The 20,382-nt window shown below is 36.3% G+C and overlaps 1 protein-coding gene across 1 annotated transcript in view; it reads right to left on the reverse strand.

Moving 5' to 3' along the window:
- Positions 1 to 20,382, reverse strand: part of LOC128638159 (B-cell receptor CD22) — a 219,260-nt gene that overhangs the window by 144,466 nt on the left and 54,412 nt on the right. The window contains exon 2 of the mRNA XM_053690022.1: positions 2,932 to 2,996. Coding sequence (XP_053545997.1) covers positions 2,932 to 2,992 — 61 coding nt within the window. The 5' untranslated portion in view covers positions 2,993 to 2,996. The remainder of the gene's footprint in view (positions 1 to 2,931; positions 2,997 to 20,382) is intronic.

The following is a 20,382-nucleotide window of genomic DNA, read 5'->3' on the forward strand; positions in this document are numbered from 1 at the left end:
AGAAGGGCAAAATGGAAACCCCATATAGGCCTAGATTATAAGCGTAAGGCAATCAAGTGCAAGGTGCATTATCCTTTGCATTAAGAATAGTGTACAGTTTGATATTACAAGTTTACTTTTCATGGATAGTACAGGGGGTGCTAAAAGTGCTCATATTGCAATTGGTGCACTCAAGAGCAGCATAAAATAGCATAGGAAAATTTAGCACTTTAGGATACCTGAAGTAAGGAGTTAATGCTTGAAAATACAAAACACACAAAATATATTAAAATAAAATAGTTCACTTATGTTTAAACATGTTAACTTAAATAAATCTTGTAAAAGTGATTGAAAGGGATATGGTATATGACACGTTCTGTACTGGGAAAGGCTCAACGATGTATATGTATGTGTGTGTATTTGTAGGTATATATGCATGTGCATACAGTATGTATATATGTGTACAGTATGTGTATATACGTATGTATGTATGTATGTAATTATGTGCGCAGTGTTTATAACTTAGATTTAAATAGAAAACCAAAGTTTTAAAGTGTATAAAGAACTCCACTACCTTAGCTGAGATTTAGTGCACCTTTGGCTTAGCACTCAGGTATAGCAGTTATGAGTTTTTCATCATGTCCCTTTAGAAGTATATTATGTTAGAAATATAGCACACCTGTGCTATATGACATGCATGTGTTAGTGTGCTCTAGATATTCACTGACCACTAAAATATTACTTTCAAACTGTAATATGAACGCAAACATTAAAGTGATATTGATTGCGCCCTCTTGACAGAGGTCAAGCACATTGAAATCATACAAACCCAATTCTGAAAAAGTTGGGACAGTATGGATAATGCAAAAGAAACAAACAAAAATAGTCATTTGAAAATTCAATTCACCCTGTACTATATTGAAAATACATTATTAACACATTATTTGATGCTTTACTGAATTTACTGTATTTTTGAAAATATACTCTCATTTAAAATCTGATGACTGCAACACATTCCAAAAAAGTTGGGACAGGGACAATTTAGGACTAATAGCGATGGGACAAGTTGAAATAAAAAAGTGATGTGAAAAAGGTGAGGCAATCATGTAATTATAGTATATAAGGAACCTCCAAAAAAGGCCTAGTCCTTTAAGTGCAGGGATGGGTTGAGGTTCGCCAATCTTCCAACAGAAGCGTCAGAGAATAATCCAACACTTTAAGAACAACATTCCCAAAAAACAAATTGGTAGGATTTTGGGCATTTCCCCTTCTACAGTGCACAATATAGTTAAAAGTTTCAAGGAATCCGGTCAAATCTCGATGGTTAAAGGGCAAGGCCAAAAACCACTTCTGAATGCGCATGATCTCTGATCTCTCAGACGTCACTGTCTCAAAAACCGTCATGAGTCTGTAATGGATATCCTGACATGGACTAGGGAATACTTTGGTAAACCTTTCTCAGTCAACACCATTCGCTGTTGTATCCACTGATACAAGTTAAGGCTTTATTATGCAAAGCAGAAGCCATACATCAACACTTTCCAGAAGCTCTAATGACTTCTCTGGGCTCAGTCTCATCTGAGATGGATAGTAGCACAGTGTAATCATGTTTTGTGATCCGAGTCAACATTTCAAATAGTGTTTGGAGAAAACAGCTTTCTTATTCTCCGGGCCAAAGAGAAAAAGGACCATCCAAGCTGTTATCAGCGTCAGGTCCAAAAGTCAGAGTCTGTCATGGTATGAAGGTGTGTCAGTGCCCATGGCATAGGTATCTTGCACATCTGTGAGGGCACCATTAATGCAGAAAGATATGTATACATTTTGGAGCAACATATGCTGTCATCCAGACGTTGTTTTTTTCCAGGGACATCCCTGCATTTTCCAGCAGGACAAACCACATTCTACCCAGATTACAAGCGCATGGTGAAGATACAAGCAGAGAGTGCAGGTGCTAGCATGGCCTGCATGCAGTCCTGACTTGTCTTTGATTGAGAATTTGTGGTGCATTATGAAGCGCAAAATAAGGCAACGAAGTCCCCGTATAGCTGCTCAGCTGAAGACATGCATAAGGGATGAATGGGGGAACATTCCGCTTGAAAAACTTAACCAACTGGTTTCTTTAGTGCCCAAATGCTTAATAAGTGTTATTAAAAGAAAAGGTGATGTTACACAGTGGTGAACAGTCAACTGTCCCAACATTTATTAAATTCACAAATAAAACATCAAATAACATGGTAATAATGTGTTTTCAATATAGTACAAGGTGAATTTGTGTTTGTTTTTGCATTCTCCTTACTGTCCCAACTTTTTTGGAATTGAGGTTGTAAATCTTTTTGCTAAAAAAGGTTGATACCTGATTAGAAATACAATTGCAAGTCTTCCGGAGACTTAGATCCCTTTGCCAGGCTGTATGGTTTATAAATAAAACTGCACTGGATGAGTAACAGATGTGGCTCCTATCTTTAACACTGAACACAGTAGTAGCTCTTTTTTTACCATGTGGGCTAGTAACTCTCTAGATTGACTCGTATTCTTTAGTGATATTATTCCTTGTAAATATAAATAAAAATATATATATTTACGGTATATGTATGTATATATTTGTAGATTGAGAGTACAATCCTTTTCCATTTTTTGTATTTGTCTAAAGTAATTACAAATGGCCTGGGTCACCCTTGTTTGTAACTCAGTGTGTTTGGCTGAAGGCATGCATTGTGTTGGGTTAGGGACCCAGGGTGGAAGAGAGCTTGCTGGGATCCTGGGCTTATCACCATTTGGCTAAATGCTGTAACTAAATCTTCTGTTTTTCTTTTAATCTAGCTTTGTGCTTGCAAGAGAGTGGCAGACTTTCTATGTATATATTGTATATGTAATTATGTGGTTATTACACTAGATTGGATGTTACAATTACATTTTTTTTTGCTGCACTTTATTCAACATACTGGTGCCTACCTGAAGGTAAACAGAAAATGAGTCCACACACCAGCAAAGCCTGATGAGGAAAGTGAGCCATGATCCTATAAAAGAAGAAAAAAAAGTTTGACAAGTTATTACTGGCTAGCAAAATAAATATCAAAAGAGAGTTCTACACAATTCCTTTAAAAGGGTATAATATATTTCTACCAACTATAAAAGTATAACAGATTATAGCAATTGACAGATAATATAGCTGTAACCTTTTTATCTTTTATTATCTATTGCCAAGGGTAGTGTCCGGATCCTCTCTTCACTCGCATAGCACATCCCACTTCCTCTTTAAAAAATTCACACACCCACTCTCAGGTGCTAAGAATTGTTTTGTCTCCCTCTTAGGAACAACCTACCTGAGCCTGATAGTGGAATATCGTTACCTGTCTGTATTTCAGGCATCCCAACATGCAAAATCTAATTTCAGGGAGGTGGCTTCACCGGCTAATGCACTCCCCCCCCCCCCCCGTTATATACTGGACACCTGGAAACCCTAAATAAGATAGAGACTTATCATTAAAGTAGCTTCCCACTAAACTCACATTAAAAAAGTAGCTTTATTGCACAACCACCTATAACAAACCTATTTTCCAGTGATCGTATGCTTGTTGAATGCTCAAATATTTTAGAATACGAAGTTTAATTATGTGCAGTAAATAAGGTAGTATTTGTGTTTTATTTTATTAAAATCAGTGGGGGCTTTTTGGTTACTGATGCAAGCTTTGAGGGTTCCATAGCATCCCAGCAACTAAAGGCATTGCTTAAAGAAACACTGTCTCCGGATTTGGGCCACGTTGGATCATTTTACTTGTAGTTTCAGGGAGATTGCATTCCATTTGCGGGCATCAGTGAGCCGCTATTGCAAGGAGGGAGACTCCCTGAACTTCAGGGAGAGTTGGGATGTCTGGTATTTCTACATGGATGTAATTCTACTTCTAACAAGCAGATAACCAGTGCTGTTATGCGGATTCCTCTTGCTACTGTGGACTTGAACTTGTCAGTTACTTATTCATCTAATTACCTTTCATCAGTCAGCCGTTTCCCTGCTGCATGGATTCTGTGCTTCAGAATCTGAGTTACAGCATTTCCGGACACAGTTTTCACTGAGCTGTCAGTTTCCTCTCTCCCTTCTCACTGAGAACATAAATCCTTCACTTTGTATCCAACAACTAACTAACTAACTAAGGCCTAGATTTAGAGTTGGGCGGTAGCCGTCAAAACCAGCGTTAGAGGCTCCTAACGCTGGTTTTTACCGCCCTCTGGTATTTGGAGCCAGTCATTAAAGGGTCTAACGCTCACTTTCCAGCCGCGACTTTTCCATACCGCAGATCCCCTTACGTCAATTGCGTATCCTATCTTTTCAATGGGATCTTTCTAACGCCGGTATTTAGAGTCTTGGCTGAAGTGAGCGTTAGAAATCTAACGACAAAACTCCAGCCGCAGAAAAAAGTCAGTAGTTAAGAGCTTTCTGGGCTAACGCCGGTTCATAAAGCTCTTAACTACTGTGCTCTAAAGTACACTAACACCCATAAACTACCTATGTACCCCTAAACTGAGGTCCCCCCACATCGCCGCCACTCTATTAAAATTTTTTAACCCCTAATCTGCCGACCGCACACCGCTGCCACCTACATTATCCCTATGAACCCCTAATCTGCTGCCCCTAACACCGCCGACCACTATATTATATTTATTAACCCCTAATCTGCCGCCCCCGCTATCACTGACCCCTGCATATTATTATTAACCCCTAATCTGCCGTTCTGTACACCGCTGCCACCTACATAATAGCTATGTACCCCTAATCTGCTGCGCCTAACACCGCCGACCCCTATATTATATTTATTAACCCCTAATCTGCCCCCTCAACGTCGCCTCCACCTGCCTACACTTATTAACCCCTAATCTGCCAAGCGGACCGCACCGCTACTATAATAAAGTTATTAACCCCTAATCCACCTCACTCCCGCCTCAATAACCCTATAATAAATAGTATTAACCCCTAATCTGCCCTCCCTAACATCGCCGACACCTAACTTCAATTATTAACCCATAATCTGCCGACCGAATCTCGCTGCTACTGTAATAAATGGATTAACCCCTAAAGCTAAGTCTAACCCTAACACTAACACCCCCCTAAATTAAATATAATTTAAATCTAACGAAATAAATTAACTCTTATTAAATAAATTATTCCTATTTAAAGCTAAATACTTACCTGTAAAATAAATCCTAATATAGCTACAATATAAATTATAATTATATTATAGCTATTTTAGGATTTATATTTATTTTACAGGTAACTTTGTATTTATTTTAACCAGGTACAATAGCTATTAAATAGTTCTTAACTATTTAATAGCTACCTAGTTAAAATAATTACAAAATTACCAGTAAAATAAATCCTAACCTAAGTTACAATTAAACCTAACACTACACTATCAATAAATTAATTAAATAAAATACCTACAATTATCTACAATTAAACCTAACACTACACTATCAATAAATAAATTAAATAAAATTCCTACAAATAAATACAATTAAATAAACTAACTAAAGTACAAAAAATAAAAAAGAACTAAGTTACAAAAAATAAAAAAATATTTACAAACATTAGAAAAAAATTACAACAATTTTAAACTAATTACACCTACTCTAAGCCCCCTAATAAAATAACAAAGACCCCCAAAATAAAAAAATGCCCTACCCTATTCTAAATTACAAAAGTTCAAAGCTCTTTTACCTTACCAGCCCTTAAAAGGGCCCTTTGCGGGGCATTCCCCAAAGAATTCAGCTCTTTTGCCTGTAAAAAAACACATACAATACCCCCCCAACATTACAACCCACCACCCACATACCCCTAATCTAACCCAAACCCCCCTTAAATAAACCTAACACTAAGCCCCTGAAGATCTTCCTACCTTGTCTTCACCATGCCAGGTATCACCGATCGTTCCAGGCTCCAAAATCTTCATCCAAGCCCAAGCGGGGGCTGGCGATCCATAATCCGGCGGCTGAAGAGGTCCAGAAGAGGCTCCGAAGTCTTCATCCTATCCGGGAAGAAGAGGCGATCCGGACCGGCAACCATCTTGATCCAAGCGGCATCTTCTATCTTCAACCGATGACGACCGGCTCCATCTTGAAGACCTCCACCGCGGACCCATCTTCTTCTTCCGACGACTTCCCGATGAATGACGCTTCCTTTAAGGGACGTCATCCAAGATGGCGTCCCTCGAATTCCGATTGGCTGATAGGATTCTATCAGCCAATCAGAATTAAGGTAGGAAAATTTTGATTGGCTGATGGAATCAGCCAATCAGAATCAAGTTCAATCCGATTGGCTGATCCGATCAGCCAATCAGATTGAGCTCGCATTCGATTATGGATTGCCAGCCCCCGCTTGGGCTTGGATGAAGATTTTGGAGCCTGGAACGATCGGTGATACCTGGCATGGTGAAGACAAGGTAGGAAGATCTTCAGGGGCTTAGTGTAAGGTTACTTTAAGGGGGGTTTGGGTTAGATTAGGGGTATGTGGGTGGTGGGTTGTAATGTTGGGGGGGTATTGTATGTTTTTTTTTACAGGCAAAAGAGCTGAATTCTTTGGGGCATGCCCCACAAAGGGCCCTTTTAAGGGCTGGTAAGGTAAAAGAGCTTTGACATTTTGTAATTTAGAATAGGGTAGGGCATTTTTTTATTTTGGGGGTCTTTGTTATTTTATTAGGGGGCTTAGAGTAGGTGTAATTAGTTTAAAATTGTTGTAATATTTTTCTTATGTTTGTAAATATTTTTTTATTTTTTGTAACTTAGTTCTTTTTTATTTTTTGTACTTTAGTTAGTTTATTTAATTGTATTTATTTGTAGGAATTTTATTTAATTTATTTATTGATAGTGTAGTGTTAGGTTTAATTGTAACTTAGGTTAGGATTTATCTTACAGGTAATTTTGTAATTATTTTAACTAGGTAGCTATGAAACAGTTCTTAACTATTTAATAGCTATTGTACCTGGTTAAAATAAATACAAAGTTACCTGTAAAATAAATATTAATCCTAAAATAGCTACAATATAATTATAATTTATATTGTAGCTATATTAGGGTTTATTTTACAGGTAAGTATTTAGATTTAAATAGGAATAATTTATTTAATAAGAGTTAATTTATTTCGTTAGATTTAAATTATATTTAACTTAGGGGGGTGTTAGTGTTAGGGTTAGACTTAGCTTTAGGGGTTAATACATTTATTATAGTAGCGGTGAGCTCCGATCGGCAGATTAGGGGTTAATTATTGTAGGTAGCTGGCGGCGACGTTGTGGGGGGCAGATTAGGGGTTAATAAATATAATATAGGGGTCGGCGGTGTTAGGGGCAGCAGATTAGGGGTACATAGGTATAATGTAGGTAGCGGCGGTATACGGAGCGGCAGATTAGGGGTTAAAAAAAATATGCAGGTGTCAGCGATAGCGGGGGCGGCAGATTAGGGGTTAATTAGTGTAAGGCTAGGGGTGTTTAGACTCGGGGTACATGTTAGAGTGTTAGGTGCAGACGTAGGAAGTGTTTCCCCATAGAAAACAATGGGGCTGCGTTAAGAGCTGAACGCTGCTTTTTTGCAGGTGTTAGGTTTTTTTTAAGCTCAAACTGCCCCATTGTTTTCTATGGGGATATCGTGCATGAGCACGTTTTTGAAGCTGGCCGCGTCCGTAAGCACCGCTGGTATCTAGAGTTGCAGTGGCGTTAAATTATGCTCTACGCTCCCTTTTTGGAGCCTAACGCACTGAAAACCCAGCCCTTCTGTGAACTCTAAATACCAGCGGTATTTAAAAGGTGCGGGAGAAAAAAAGCACGCGTAGCTAACGCACCCCTTTGGCCGCCAAACTCTAAATCTAGCCGTAAGTAACTGAATCTAACAAGATGGTAACAATCACTGTTTGACCTCCCAAACCCTCAGTAATTTGTTTCTGTTTCATGTAATTTACTGCAGCTTCTTCCAGTTACGGACTTTTGCTCATCCCCCTTGCTGCTTCTGTCATCTCAGTGCAGGCCTGCAACATTCTGTGTGTAACTATTTAAGATAAGATACAGAGTAGTTACAGCTGCTTCCTCTCAGTCAGAAGCATTGCTATTTTTGCAGCAGAATATATAATTTACATTGGGCTAGTTAGCTTTGTACAAAGATATTATTTGTCTTCACAAAGTATTTTCTTTTTACCTGCAAATCGGATTAACCTCAGTAAAGCCTGGGAAGAACTATTTAATTTATAGTAGTTTCTCTTTTGCTTAAAGGGACATAATACTCATGTGCTTAATCACTTGAAACTGATGCAGTATAACTGTAAAAAGCTGACAGGAAAATATCACCTGAGCATCTCTATGTAAAAAAGGAAGATATTTTACCTCACAATCTCCTCAGCTCAGCAGAGTAAGTTCTGTGTAAAAAGTTATACTTCACCTGCTCCCAGCTGCAGGTAAAAATAAAAAACAAATGAAGAAATGAACAGCAGCCAATCAGCATCAGCGGTGCTGAGGTCATGAACTCTTACTGTGATCTCATGAGATTTGACTTAACTCTCATGAGATTTCATAGTAAGCTTCCTTTACCTGATTGGTGAAATAATATAAGAGTTCACGAGGCTCATCCTTTCAGCTGTCCCAGGACATACACACTAAAATGCTGCTTAGAAATCCTTTACAAGATGTTCAGGAGATATTTTCTAGTCAGCTTTTTACAGCTATGCTGCATCACTTTCAAGTGTTTAAACATTTGGGTATTATGGCCCTTTAACTATCATGAGATTTCATTGTAAATTTCCTTACACTGAATAGATAAGATGAGTGTGGACCTAAGCCCGCTCCTTCCGCTGTCCCAGGACAGACATACTGATTTTTTGCTTAGAAGTCCTTTACAATGGGATGTGGCTACTGAGAAACTCTTGAGGTAAAATATATTTCTTTTCTTTTTTGTTCAGGTGATATTTTCTAGTCAGCTTTTAACAGCTATACTGCATCACTTTCAAGTGTTTAAACATCTGGGTATTATGGCCCTTTAAGTGATACAAAATAAATTTAAAGGGACATTTCTAATTTTGTTCTGCAGTTGTGATCCAGAACACTCAGGAACTTATTTCTTTACAGGTAGACTGACCCATTGGGTGATAGTTAACAGACCGAAAGCCCATAGTTTGGGGAGGTTTATCTGACCTCTTCAATCAGTGCTACTGTATTATTTTAGATAAATTGCCCAACGCCCATAAATGTTGCAAGCCAGAAATAATTTAGCACTTTTTTCTTGCATGCTTACTAAACACCGGCTGCAATATCCCCTTCAATCAGCACTGTGCAGCTCTACTTGTTTAAAAAATTAAATTCAGGAGGAATGATTGAGCAAGCTCCACACTCACTGGGCTTAGAATCAGTCTAAACCGATCATTTGACTAGATCTGAGTGGTCTGAGGTCTCATATGTATCTCATATGTGTCTCATATGTGTCACTCTACAATGCCACTGCCTTCTGCCTGTATAGAGAGATAGACCCTAGTCTGTCAGGAAGATAGGGACAGGAGTCAAGAGGGCCATTAACTTTTTTTTTTAATGGGGGCCCTCTCGGTTGTCAGCACCTGCACTACTGTTTAAAGGGATTTTAAACACAAAATGTTTCTTTTGTGGTTCAGATAGAGCATACAATTTAGAATCATGAAAGAAAAATATTGGGTTTCATCTCCCTATAAGCAGTTACAAGCTACAATTAAATGATAATTCCCCATTTTTTTATCTATGTTCTCTTGGACTTTACTTGGAGAATATGGTAAATGTTTGCATTGTATTTTATTTTTTTAGTTTGAAAAAATCAACACAAATATATATAAAAAAAAAGCAGCCTTTGCACAAGAATATTAAAGATCAACAGTAGGGGCAGTACCATACTATCTCTGCACAGATTCACGACACTAAAGCACTGCTTCACCCTTCAATCACAAAGGACAACCTTAAACATCTGTCATCTATGGGCAACATCTAAGAGGTCATGCAGGAACTCCACAAAGACATTATTGCAGTTGACCAAAGAGTTACATTAATAGAAAAAGGACTTCCTACAGACCGATATACAACAAAATACCTGCTATCTACAGGCACAAGAAGATACATTGCAGATGCTGGAAGACAACAAAAGCAGGAGAAACAATCTTTGTATAAAAGTCCCAAAGTCAGCAGATTCCCAAGTCCTCCATGGCTATTTACAAGAACTCTTCTGCATCATTAAAGGCTCTCCTTTTGCTCCAGATGTCATTATTGAACACACTCTTAGGGCATTGTGTCCCAAGCCTCCCAATAAAGCCCCAACCAGAGATGTGATAATAAAATTACTAAATTTCAAAGATAAAGAAGACATCTTGATGAGCTCCATGGTAGTTTAAAGATCCACATTTTTTTATCTCTACCCTACCACACAGATGCTGTTAGATGCTACCAGTTGTGAGTCACGTACAGCAGGTTTGAAAGGGTGAATCATTAAATAAACTTAACAGCAGTATCTCGTGCTTAAAGGTTGTGCACCTGAATGGCTTAACCCCAATCTAATAGGGGTGATTACATTCAATACACAAGAAGTCATTAAGCTTTGTATCCTGTTTATTATCCTACCTGTTCAAGGGACACTGCTTGATAAAGTGTTCAAACTAACTTTCTATTCAATTATTAAGAGCCTATTTCAAGCCTAAACTAACTGCTGGGCTCATATAAGGGGGACTTTCTACGTATGGATCAATTACATATGGACTTACTTTCTTGGCCCAGAATATTAATATTTATGTTGCCATTTTTTAGATTTTGAACTTGGCACACTATTACATTTCTTTTTTTTGAGGTTGTTAGCTGGCACAATATAAGGCAGGTGTTCAATAGAAACAAAAATGTGTACATTCACAATTGTTATGCTGTTAAATCACAGTACAAAATAAAAGATTACTATATGTCAGTCTATGTATTATCTAGAGAACAAGAGACTTTATCATTAACAATAGTACTGAACACTAGAAAATGGAACCTCATTTTAAATAATGTATATGTTCCTCCAAACTTTGACGGGCTACTCATGGACGCACATGAAGAGAAATAACTCAAAGGAGGAATTCCAATGGAATTGTGTAATTTATTTTAAGGATTATAGCAGGATTAGTAAATTATAACATAAGTAAATAACAGGACACTCTAACTAGTTAACAGTGCAAAAGCATTGATAGGGATGCATCTGGCTTAGAAATGACACTTATGAGTATATACATTTCGAATAGATCTGAAAGTTGCTGGGATGCATAGGATTCTTCACTTCAGGTTTAAACGCCAGGTGTAGAGTTTATTCAAAAACAGCCTGATGATCAACGAGTAATTGACACAGTTCTTCCAAAATGGTAATGGCTCTCACCATATTGCACATTGACTCTCTGTGCAAATCCTTAAGTGGTCACATTAAATAAAGAGTAAGAACATAGGCAATGATTAGCAAGATAACATTGCTAGTAAGGAAAGAGATGCGAGAGTGCTCTGCCGGGGGTCGGATAGTAGGCCACAACCTCCAATGGGTTCCGTATAGCTCAAATTTGAGAGAGAATAGTTTTGATCTGGACAGTATACTCCCCTATATAGTATATGGTGCTTTCCAGCCCTTGATCAAGCAGTGAAAGCCCAGTTTTGAAAGGATTAGATCTAAGATCTGGAGCAGCAAGCAGACATGCCACCTATCATGGCCACTGCCCAGAAGTTCCTCCCCACTATTATGTATTTTATAATGCTGAGTCAAGGATCTAATTATCTTACTGACTTTTTTCTATTGTTTCATAATAGTAACATTTCTTCTTGTTTTTATGTTATAGTTTTCTTTTTGCTCTCAGTGCACTAGGGGAGGTGTAGAATTTTGTTTAACACTGTCCCCTTTTGGGCAGTGACTAAATGTATTTACTGATTTCACTTATATATATATATATATATATATATATATATATATATATATATATATATATATATATAATAAACATATGTAAATCAGCACCACTGGTATAATATATATGAGAGTAGCCACAAAATGTAATGTTCCCTAAACTAGAGATACATTTACAAAAAGTGCACGGTAGTGGTAGTAGTAGAAAATAATACAATAAGAAAAGTAGATCACTATTATCCAGCGCAGGACTATAACTCTATTATAAAACATCCCACATATAAACAGAAACGCAGGAGAGAGAGATATAAACCCTCAGCCAATGTATAAAGAACATTATAACAATAGACAACATATGTGAATCTACTTCCAGTTTGCAACATGAACATATCAGTAAATGACATATATGTAATCATATGTTTGATGCATCATTTATATTGTTCCAAAAGAAATAGATCAACATTTCTGATCACGTGTAGTGATTTTTCCTATAAATCGAGCACACTGAGTTTTATAACTCACATTATACAGGGAGCTGTAGGGGAAGGGAGTGGTTTTGAAACTCTCAGCAATGAAATTAGCCGCCTGTGTTAATAAACAAATTGAAAATGGCTGAACTTAATGAGGGGGAATGGCAATATGATGTGGAGGATACTTTCTCTGCACCTTCAGAACAGGGAAGTACAAGTAATATAAACCCTGAAAATCCCAACATTTATAAATCATTCAAAGATTATAAAAATAAATTATTTAATGAACAGAAATTAAAGTGGGAAATATCCAGTTTGGAGAAATATGTAGAGGCAAAAATGATCCCAAGAGGTCTGAGGGTAAAGAAAAGACCAGGGGCAAATTTAGATAATCCCCTAACAGAAAACTTTCAAGTGAAATGGGACGAATTTGCCTCTCAGTGTTCCACACACTGGATGAATTTGATGATAGAAGAAAATAAATTGAGACTAGTTAAAATACAAAAAGATCATTCAACAGCAAAAACTGAAGTTGAAGTCTAGAAGGGTAAAGATGAATATGAAAGGTTGATGGGATTAACGAAAATTGAGTTAAGGAAAATAAAAGATTCGATAAAATTTATAAAAAATAAAAAATATCAGAGAGACTGGTTAGATTATAAGGAAAACAAAATATATGACTATGCATATAGTGCATCTAGTGGATCAGAAACAGAAGGGTCAAGTGGGGAAGATAAACAAACAAATAAGTCATATAGAGAACAAAAAAATATTTTTTTAGGACACAGACCCACAAATATAGGAGAGGGGACAGGAAACACAGATACAACAAGAGGCAGACGGAGATATCCATTGAGACAAAGGAGACAAAACAACAATTAGATACAACTATAGTGAACCTTTCAAAAAAAGAACAAACTATCTCATAAGTAGAAGTTCTAAGGAAAGGATTAACTTTCTCCCCGGTAAATAAGATTAATGAATTTGAAGTAGTGAAAGACTTAAACCTTTTTGCAAGGAAAATAGTTTTAAAAAAGGTTTTTGAGAATAAACCATAGATAATTACTTTGAATATACATGAAAAACAAAGTCTAAAAGTTTTAGAAGAATTAGCTGGTGAAAACTGTGAACAAGATATAAATCCTATAGAGAAACCTGAAAATATAGGTTTTAGCAACTTAAATAATAAATCAAAATATATGCCAGCCTTATCCAGTACTCCACTGATACACAACTTTGTGAAATTAGTTGAAAGAGACATTGACCTGCTAAATCCAAATACTCAAATCATAGATAATCTAAATATAGAACAAAGGAAAGCTTTAAATGAATTAAAAAGAGATACAGAAATAACCATAAAACCGTCTGACAAGGTCGGAAATGTAGTAATTTTAGATTCAAATGATTATGTTTTTGAATGTTTACGTCTACTAAAAGACCCCAAACAATATAAAATACTATGTTTTAATCCATTAGAGATATATGGTGAAAAACTTTTGGTAATATTAAATAGAGCAAAAGATGAGGGACTAATAACTCAAAAAGAACTAGCGTTCCTATTTGTTAAATATCCCATTACACCTACATTTTATAGTTTACCAAAACTGCATTAAAAGAAATATCCACTTACCGGGCGTCCCATAGTGTCTGGGATGGGATCACTGACAGAACATTTCTCTCAGTATGTAGATTTTTGTTTAAGACCAAGCCTTTTGAGCCTCCCATCATATGTAAAGGACACACTTGATGTGTTGAGAAAACTCAATGGCATATCAACTAATTCAGATAGTATTTTAGTAGCCATTGATGTGGAGTCGCTATTCTCTAGTATACCACATGAGAAAGGCATTGAATCATGTATGTTTTTTTTGGACCAGAGAGGCAGTGAATATCGTGAACATACTAACTTTGTTCTTGAATTATTAGTGTTTGTCCTTGACCACAACTATTTTGTGTTCAGGGACAAATGCTATAAACAGGTGTTGGGGACAGCAATGGGGACATGCTGTGCCCCCACTTTTGCGTGTCTATACTTGGGCAAGTGGGAACATGATTTTATTCTAAATTGTGATGAAAAGTATAACTCATCAATTACACTATGGACTAGATTCATCAATGATGTGTTCCTCCTATGGGAGGGCACTGAGATGGACCTTATTGAATTTATGGACAAATTAAATCATAATGTTCTAAATTTAAGATTTACATACACATATAGTACCAAAGAAATAACTTTCTTGGACTTAAGTATTATAAATTCCAACAATGAATTGAAAACTGCTACACATAGAAAGGATACTGCAGGCAATGTTCTCCTTTTGTTTGAGAGCCATCACCCCAAAAAATTAATTGAAATATCCCGTATGGTCAATATTTAAGGCACAGACGCAACTGTACAGATTTTGATCAATTTAAATCTGAGACAAAACAATTAAAACAAAGATTTAAAGAGAGGGGGTACAAAATGCTTTTGATAAATCGAATAAAAAAAAAGAAAAACCTTGTTATATGGCAGCGAAGATAAAATAATAAACAATTCTTGTACAAGATTCATTAGCACATATAATGACAGATGGCATGATATTCACTCAATACTGCAAAAACATTGGCATATATTATTGGTTGACCCAACAATTGCAAAATTTGTAGGTAGCACACAACTAATGACCCCAAGGAGAGCCCCAAATTTAAAGGACATGTTGGTTCACAGTTATTGTAGATCCAATAATGCAAATTGGCTCACAGCACAGAGACATAAAGATGGGAACTTTAAATGCACACACTGCTCTGTTTGCACAAATATGCTAATAGGTGATAAGTTCTATGACAATTCAGGTTTTCAACATAGGGTAAAGGGACACATTACTTGTAAAAGTAAATGTGTTATCTATATGGTACTATGTAATTGTCCAATGTTCTATATTGGTAAAACATATAGAGAACTGAAAGAAAGGATCAAAGAACATAAGTGTGATATAAAAAACAACTGCATAAAGAACAGTAGTGTAGCTAGACACTTCATGGAGTTCCATAACAGTAATAAGAATATTTTGCGATTTAGGGGCCTAGAGCTAGTTGACATTAGGAGTAAAGGGGGTAATCTGGATCAAATCCTATTGTGCAAAGAAAGCAAATGGATCTTTAACATTAAAAGTTTAAAACCTCATGGTATGAATGAAGAAATACATTTTGGTTCATTTTTATAAAGAATGATCTTTATTAGAGACCTCTAAGAGAATACATATAAACGGAGAAGGTTGCTGATTAAATAGCAAGGAACATTCTATACTATTTTGCAATTGATTTTCATCTATCAGAGATATCTAATATATAAATGATTTTAAGAAGTTCAAGAATACAGCTCCTTTTTTCAGTTTGTTGAGCATAGGCGGCTATTTTGTCCTAAAATGATTGTAATGCTGTATATACCATCATCTGTATTAAATATTTTTATACTTTGTAGCAATTGTCAACAAGATAATTAACTATGTATCATTTCACCGGGCAATGACATTTAAAACAAATATTGTTTAAAAGAAAGGAGGGGACCCTCCAATCAGAACAATGCCGGAAGAAGCCCGTATGCTAGACGGGTGAAACGCGCATAGCTACACAGCGGTGTTTGTCAGCTGCGATACCGCTGATGTCTACAGCCAGTTTGCAGGTCATTTTGGGCCACACGTGAGGCATGCTTATGCACTCAAGTGGATATGCACTCTGGATATTCGCAACCACCTTGGTTTTGAAAGAACTTCAACCTTTGCGGTAAATCTCAAAAGGTAACCATACCTTGGAATAATGGAACTAAGCACACATGAATAAAGGTAACACAGCGATAAATTCAAGTAAATTGCAATATGCCTTAAGAAGACAGGCAAAATAGCATTGATTTAAAAGCTACAGCGATACTGGCATCGCGATGTATGTTACTTATCATGTTACATATCCTTTGTTGAAGGATTAAAGTTTTGTTTGATCTTTTCCAATATTGGTAGATATGAGGATCTGCTTTTAAATAGTGGAGAATACATGGTTGGGACAATACCGCTAACGTTTGTCTTTGGATTACAAATACAGCTTTTTTGTTGTGGTCTAATATGTCTAACAAGAATGGTGGGTTGTGAACTCTAAATTGTTTCTTGGTTGGATATATTGACATCTGAACGTTTGATTTTGATATTGAATGTACCAAGAACAATATTGCCCAATATTAATCTATTTCTTTTGGAACAATATAAACGATGCATCAATCATATGATTACGTATATGTCATTTACTGATATGTTCAATAATAACAACTATTACTATTCAGCTGCCGATATGGTGAATTCCGAGAGCGAGCGCTGAAAAAGCGCTTTGAGTCCCACTGGGAGAAAGGCACTATATAAATACTAGTTATTATTATTATTATTATTATTATTATATGTTCATGTTGCAAACTGGAAGTAGATTCACATATGTTGTCTATTGTTATAATAAATTTTCTTTATACATTGGCTGAGGGTTTATATCTCTCTCTCCTGCGTTTCTGTTTATATGTGGGATGTTTTATGATAGAGTTATAGTCCTGTGCTGGATAATAGTGGTCTACTTTTCTTATTGTATTATATATATATATATATATATATATATATATATACAGTGGGGGAAAAAAGTATTTAGTCAGCCACCAATTGTGCAAGTTCTTCCACTTATGAAGATGAGAGAGGCCTGTAATTTTCATCATAGGTATACCTCAACTATGAGAGACAAAATGTGGAAACAAATCCAGACAATCACATTGTCTGATTTGGAAAGAATTTATTTGCAAATTATGGTGGAAAATAAGTATTTGGGCAATATCAAAAGTTCATCTCAATACTTTGTTATATATCCTTTGTTGGCAATGACAGAGGTCAAACATTTTCTGTAAGTCTTCAAAAGGTTGTCACACACTGTTGCTGGTATGTTGGCCCATTCCTGCATGCATATCTCCTCTAGAGTAGTGATGTTTTGGGGCTGTCGCTGGGCAACACGGACTTTCAACTCCCTCCAAAAGTTTTCTATGGGGTTGAGATCTGAAGACTGGCTAGGCCACTCCAGGACCTTGAAATGCTTCTTACAAAGCCACTCCATTGCCCGGGCGGTGTGTTTGGGGCCATTGTCATGCTGAAAGACCCAGCCACATTTCATCCTCAATGCCCTTGCTGATGGAAGCAGGTTTGCACTCAAAATCTCACGATACATGGCCCCATTCATTCTTTCATGTACACAGATCAGTCGTCCTGTTCCCTTTGCAGAGAAATAGCCCCAAAGCATGATGTTGCCACCCCCATGCTGCACAGTAGGTATGGTGTTCTCTCTCCTCCAAACACGACAAGTTGTGTTTCTACCAAACAGTTCTACTTTGGTTTCATCTGACCATATGACATTCTCAAAATCCGCTTCTGGATCATCCTAATGCTCTCTAGCATACTTCAGATGGGCCCGGACATGTACTGGCTTAAGCAGGAGGACACATCTGGCACTGCAGGATCTGAGTCTCTGGCGGCATAGTGTGTTACTGATGGTAGCCTTTGTTACGTTGGTCCCAGCTCTCTGCAGGTCATTCACTAGGTCCCCCTGTGTGGTTCTGGTATGTTTGCTCACCGTTCTTGTGATCATTTTGACCCCACGGGGTGAGATCTTGCGTGGAGCCCCAGATCGAGGGAGATTATCAGTGGTCTTGTATGTCTTCCATTTTCTAATTATTGCTCCCACAGTTGATTTCTTCACACCAAGCTGCTTGCCTATTGCAGATTCAGTCTTCCCAGCCTGGTGCAGGTCTACAATTTTGTTTCTGGTGTCCTTTGACAGCTCTTTGGTCTTCACCATAGTGGAGTTTGGAGTGTGACTGTTTGAGGTTGTGGACAGGTGTCTTTTATACTGATAACAAGTTCAAACAGGTGCCATTAATACAGGTAATGAGGGGAGGACAGAGGAGCCTCTTAAAGAAGAAGATACAAGTCTGTGAGAGCCAGCAATCTTGCTTGTTTGTAGGTGACCAAATACTTATTTTCCACCATAATTTGCAAATAAATTCTTTCCATATCAGACAATGTGATTGTCTGGATTTGTTTCCACATTTTGACTCTCATAGTTGAGGTATACCTATGATTAAAATTACAGGCCTCTCTCATCTTCTTAAGTGGGAGAACTTGCACAATTGGTGGCTGACTAAATACTTTTTTGCCCCACTGTATATATATATATATATATTATATTATATTATATTTTTTTATTTATTTTTTTCCTTTTATTAAAGGGCCACTGTAAGTAAATATTTTCTATGCCTGTTACTAACTACCCCAAATACGCTTTTTATCAATAGCATTTCTTTAACATATCTCTACCGTATATCAGAAATCTTGTCTGCAAATTTAATTGTTTTCCAAACCCACTCCGTGGGTAACCTTTGCTCTGTACCAATCTGTTTACAATACCTAGGTTTCAAAATGGCGCTTTAAACACAAAGTTATTGGTTTAAGTATTTTGAACACGCAGTGATGAAAATAGTGGGCAGGATAACGTGACATCATCGGCGAATAAAAGATATAACTTTTAGAACGTTATGAAACTTCGTTTTGGAGAAAATATAGGTCAGTAGGTTTTAATTAATTTTTATTAACTTTAATATGTTAGTTGTTTAGCTCAAAAATTATAACAGAAAGTAATCCTTTAAGGTGCTTAAGTTTAATGTTACTACATAATGAAAACATGTATCCATCAAAGGATATTATACAGCATTATACATTTATATAGCAAAATAACATGTAATATATGATCCTTTATAATACTGATATGCCCTGAAAAACATTGTGTGATTTTGGCTTTTTCAGATCTTTACATAAAACAATATATTTTTCCTTTCTATACAATGGATAGATAGATAGATCGATAGATAGATAGAATTCTAACACCTTTTACATTTTAATTATTTTCCTATTTTGACCATATACAACAAAAATTAACAAATTGTATCATTTTCCTCCACCAAACATTTCCTTCCCCATCCCACCATCATCTTTTGGTAGGATTGAGAGGGCAAAAATAAAAGCACAACACTGGGGTAAAAGTAAAACCTCATTTCCCTCTCTCCCCTCCCCAAAATATCAGCCCACTTGTTCAAATAACCAATTCCCTCTTAGCTGTTATTCCTGAATAAACTATGTATTATCAAAAGTTCTAACTATCATTTGTTGTACTAATTGATTTAGGGACTTTATGTATATTTCCCATGTCCCAAAGAATCTTATGACGTGTTTTTCTGAGTGTACATTTACATCATGTTGTTCTAAGATCATTTGTTGGTGTAATCTTCTTAAAAATACTCAAAAACTTGAGGTCTTCTTTGATATCCACTCTTTGAAAATTAAATTTGTTCCTATCAAGATAATGGTATTAAAGAACTGTGTTGAATTGCCCAAGATTTCCCCTTTTAGAAGAAATAGAATGTCAGAAGCTGAGAAGGTTATTTTTATTGTACATATGTGATTTTTAACCAATAGCTATTAACTTTAGGGCAAGTGAAAACACAATGTACTAAATCTGCACAACTGAATCTACATTTTTTACAGAAATTATCATTGGAGTTTTTCCATTTAGACATTACATATGGTGTTAGGTATGTGTGATATAATATTTTTGTTTGAGATTCTCTCCAGCTTGACATTAAGGTTGCTTTTCTAGTTCTTTTCATACTAGATCAAAAGGATTCTTTTGTGGTAATACTATCGGGTAGCAATTTTAACCATTTATTTATGGATTCATATATAAAATGTGTTCTTTTATGGTCATCAACTATTTTGTATAAGATTGAGCCCAAAGTAATCCCAAAAGAAAAGAAAATAATGCTAGGTTTTATAATATCCCATGTATTAATTTCATATATGGAGTTTCCTAAGTTGTTACAAAAGTGTCTAAGCTGAAGATATAAGTAGAATTGTTTATTTGAACAGTCATACTTATTTTTCAGATAATTAAAATCCTGTATAATATTTCTTTCTACGTCTATTAG

This window comes from Bombina bombina, chromosome 8 (genome assembly GCF_027579735.1).
Source record: "Bombina bombina isolate aBomBom1 chromosome 8, aBomBom1.pri, whole genome shotgun sequence".
Taxonomy (NCBI): domain Eukaryota; kingdom Metazoa; phylum Chordata; class Amphibia; order Anura; family Bombinatoridae; genus Bombina; species Bombina bombina.